We start from the raw sequence: 3,022 nt of genomic DNA on the forward strand, positions 1-3,022 counted from the left end.
TTCAGTGGCTGAGGCTGTACAACCAAAACAAAGAGCAGCCTGAGAGGAGTACAGGGGATAGGCTGCTTGGTTACGCTCTGACGTACAAGCGCCCAGGGTGCTACGAACCACAAAATCAAACATCTCTCTCTCTCTCGCTCTCTCTCAGAGCGACACTCTCTACTCATGGTTCCACCAAAGGGTGGAAGATTAAAACTGGGCTGCCGAGTCAAGCTCCGGTGAACCATTAACGATGGCCCCTCAGTCAGAAGTCAACATGGCTAGGGGCCCCAGTGCCCTGGTTGTAAGGCTCTTGGTGGTGGGAGTGGTAGAGCAGCTGAGCTAGGAGGAGAGGGGGTAGGGTCTGACGCTACTGTAGCCGCCATTCAAAGCCCAAGAGCTGGGAGAGGAAACTAGGCCATGATCCCGTTACCCGTTTCTTCCATGCTACCTGGAGATCACGGCTGTCTGTGATACAATAGGGATTGGCAACACTTTGGCATGCTAGCTGGAGCTAACAGTGGCCTGCATCGTTGTCTGTAAGGCAGCAGACAGGTTATTTTGTAGCTGTTTGTATTAAACATGCTAGCTGAGGTAAGCCGGTAGCCTGCTGCGAGTGTGGAGATAATATAAAAAGGTTAGCCCATTACAGGCTAACTACAACTAGTGGCTGTCTGTGAAGCAGCAGACAGAACAACATCAGCCAGCAAGCTGGGGCTAGACAGTCACCCAGGAGTCATCTGACAAGAGAGAGGGTGAACCGTACAATGGTCTCCTTTATGTAAAGTAGCATTAAGCCCGCAATAAAAACTCAGCATATGTGAAACTATACAAAGTAAAACATTTTAATGTTGTTTTAAAGGCAAAGTATAGGAATGTAAGAGTGTGTCACTCCGGGGGGCCATTTTGTGAGACAGAACCAAAAGAAGAAAAGGGGCTGCAACCACAACATGGTACATTCACCACAGCGTTCAACGCGGTGTGCCGTTAACTTTGCATTGTCTGAGTTTTGTGGGTCTGTGTTTTGTGGGTTTCTCACTTCATTAAGAGACACATCAGACTTCCAAAATCAGATAGTCTGGCCTTAATTCAAAAATAAATTCCCTCCATTCAGTCGTTTGGGTTAATAAATGTGTAATTCCGACAATTCTTTGCAAAGTACATCCTAGTGATCAAATCACTGAAGAGTACAGTATTGGAACTACCCAGAGTCAACGCCCTATATTTCCTAAACAAACACTGACATGAGCTATTAGAGTCGGCAGGGAGCCCGGTTCAGGTGGCAACATTTCAAACAGCAGGATCCTTCTGGGCAGAGGTCAGCTGTCCACAACGACCACAACCCATTGGTCATTAACAGACCAGGTGTGGTAGAGGAGATGGGGGAGGGGGGGGGGGGCAGTGTCAGCGATCCTAGAGCTGTCTCCACGTCCCTATAAATATTTTACACTCACAGCCAAGGAGGAGCCGCTGTAGGCCACATGCCTTGCAAACATTGGCGGCCGTTTTGTGGGAAACCTGCTGGTGACGACGTTGTGTGTTTTGATCTTACATCCTTCAGGAATTAGTCAATCGCGGGGACCATGATACATTTTTCAATGAGAGTACTTAATAGACACCATACATTAGTATACCCTGCGTGATTATAAATGTGATAATATCATATCTATAATATATATGTTTTCTATGGTGATTTTTTATTATTTTGTAATGTTCCATCACTGTAGCTATCTATAGATATATCCATTGATATATTATGTACATCCCTCTATCTATTTATACAACTAAATGATTGACTTATAAGGCCTGAGTGTGGCTATAGCTGAGTGAATAAGGGAGCATTAATCTCAGGGCTGAATGTTGGTACAACAAGCCAATCTCAGGTTTCTGGACAGCTGTAAGGACCTTAATGACTCTAAATATAGTTAGCCAGGGATAAACCTTAGCCACTTAGCTCAGTTAGTCTGTCCTATAGCATTACTGAAGGCAATTAATGGCTAATATCGGTTAGCTTAAGTAAATACCCTGTCATCTCCATCTGTTTTCATTTCAAACACTATGATTTCAGTTTTTTAACTGAGTTGTACACACTCCACACTCTTTAGCACTTTTAAGAAGCCATTGCAAAGTTGTTGATTTTTAAGAAAAAGACAGGGTAAACTACATTTCACAAAATAAATTATATTATATGCACTCAATATACGGATTGTGCCTAATGCCCTTTGTAATGGATCACTTTCTTAAGGAAGAGATTTGTGGATATTTTGGCAATAATGCAGGTTCTGTGAATGAAACATGATGACTTGCCATGTCAAGGCTAGTAGTGTGATATATGAGGGGATGATAATATACGGTTGTACACACCTGGTTAGGGTCGTTAACTTACAACCAGAACGAATACTATCTACAGTGTAAACAGCATATGTCCAGTCCACTCTGTGGTTGCTTCCTGTCCATTAACCTCTCTCCCAAAAATAACCTCTTTATTCCCAGCATGCACACACACACACACACACACACACACACACACACACACACACACACACACACACACACACACACACACACACAGTGTTATGGGTGCCTTGACAAGCTATATACGAATGCAATGAGTTATTATGAACATGAAGAATATTATCGTTATTTTGACGATGACATGCACGCACCTCGAACTGCCAGTGGGCGGCCTGTAGGAGCTGCTTGGCTTGGTCGGCTGCGCAGCCCGCAGCCACAACAAACTGGTTGATCATGACCTGATGCCTCAGTTCCTCCATGTTCGCCGGTATCTCCGCTCTATACCCGACTATTAGTTAATCTAAATTGAGTAAACCAACGCACAACTGTATTTTGGTTGGATTATTGGATCTATAAACCGAGTCGTTCCTCGCTGTCGATCTCTCCTTCGGCCCGTCTGCAGTTCAGTTTACAGCAACAACAATGTTTTCATGTCGTCAGCAACAACAAAGCCGAGCACGGCGTCCCATTGGACGCACATCGCAACGCAGCGTAGTACTCGCAACGTCCCAATTGGTTAACGCTGAGA

The 3,022-nt window shown here is 44.5% G+C and overlaps 1 protein-coding gene across 1 annotated transcript in view; it reads right to left on the reverse strand.

Moving 5' to 3' along the window:
* The window catches only part of ubald2 (UBA-like domain containing 2), a 5,397-nt gene extending 2,609 nt beyond the window's left edge, over nt 1-2,788 (reverse strand). The window contains 1 exon segment of the mRNA XM_030339671.1: nt 2,646-2,788. Coding sequence (XP_030195531.1) covers nt 2,646-2,753 — 108 coding nt within the window. The 5' untranslated portion in view covers nt 2,754-2,788.
* Between the last annotated feature and the right edge of the window lie 234 nt (nt 2,789-3,022).

This window comes from Gadus morhua, chromosome 2, assembly GCF_902167405.1.
Source record: "Gadus morhua chromosome 2, gadMor3.0, whole genome shotgun sequence".
Lineage (NCBI taxonomy): Eukaryota > Metazoa > Chordata > Actinopteri > Gadiformes > Gadidae > Gadus > Gadus morhua.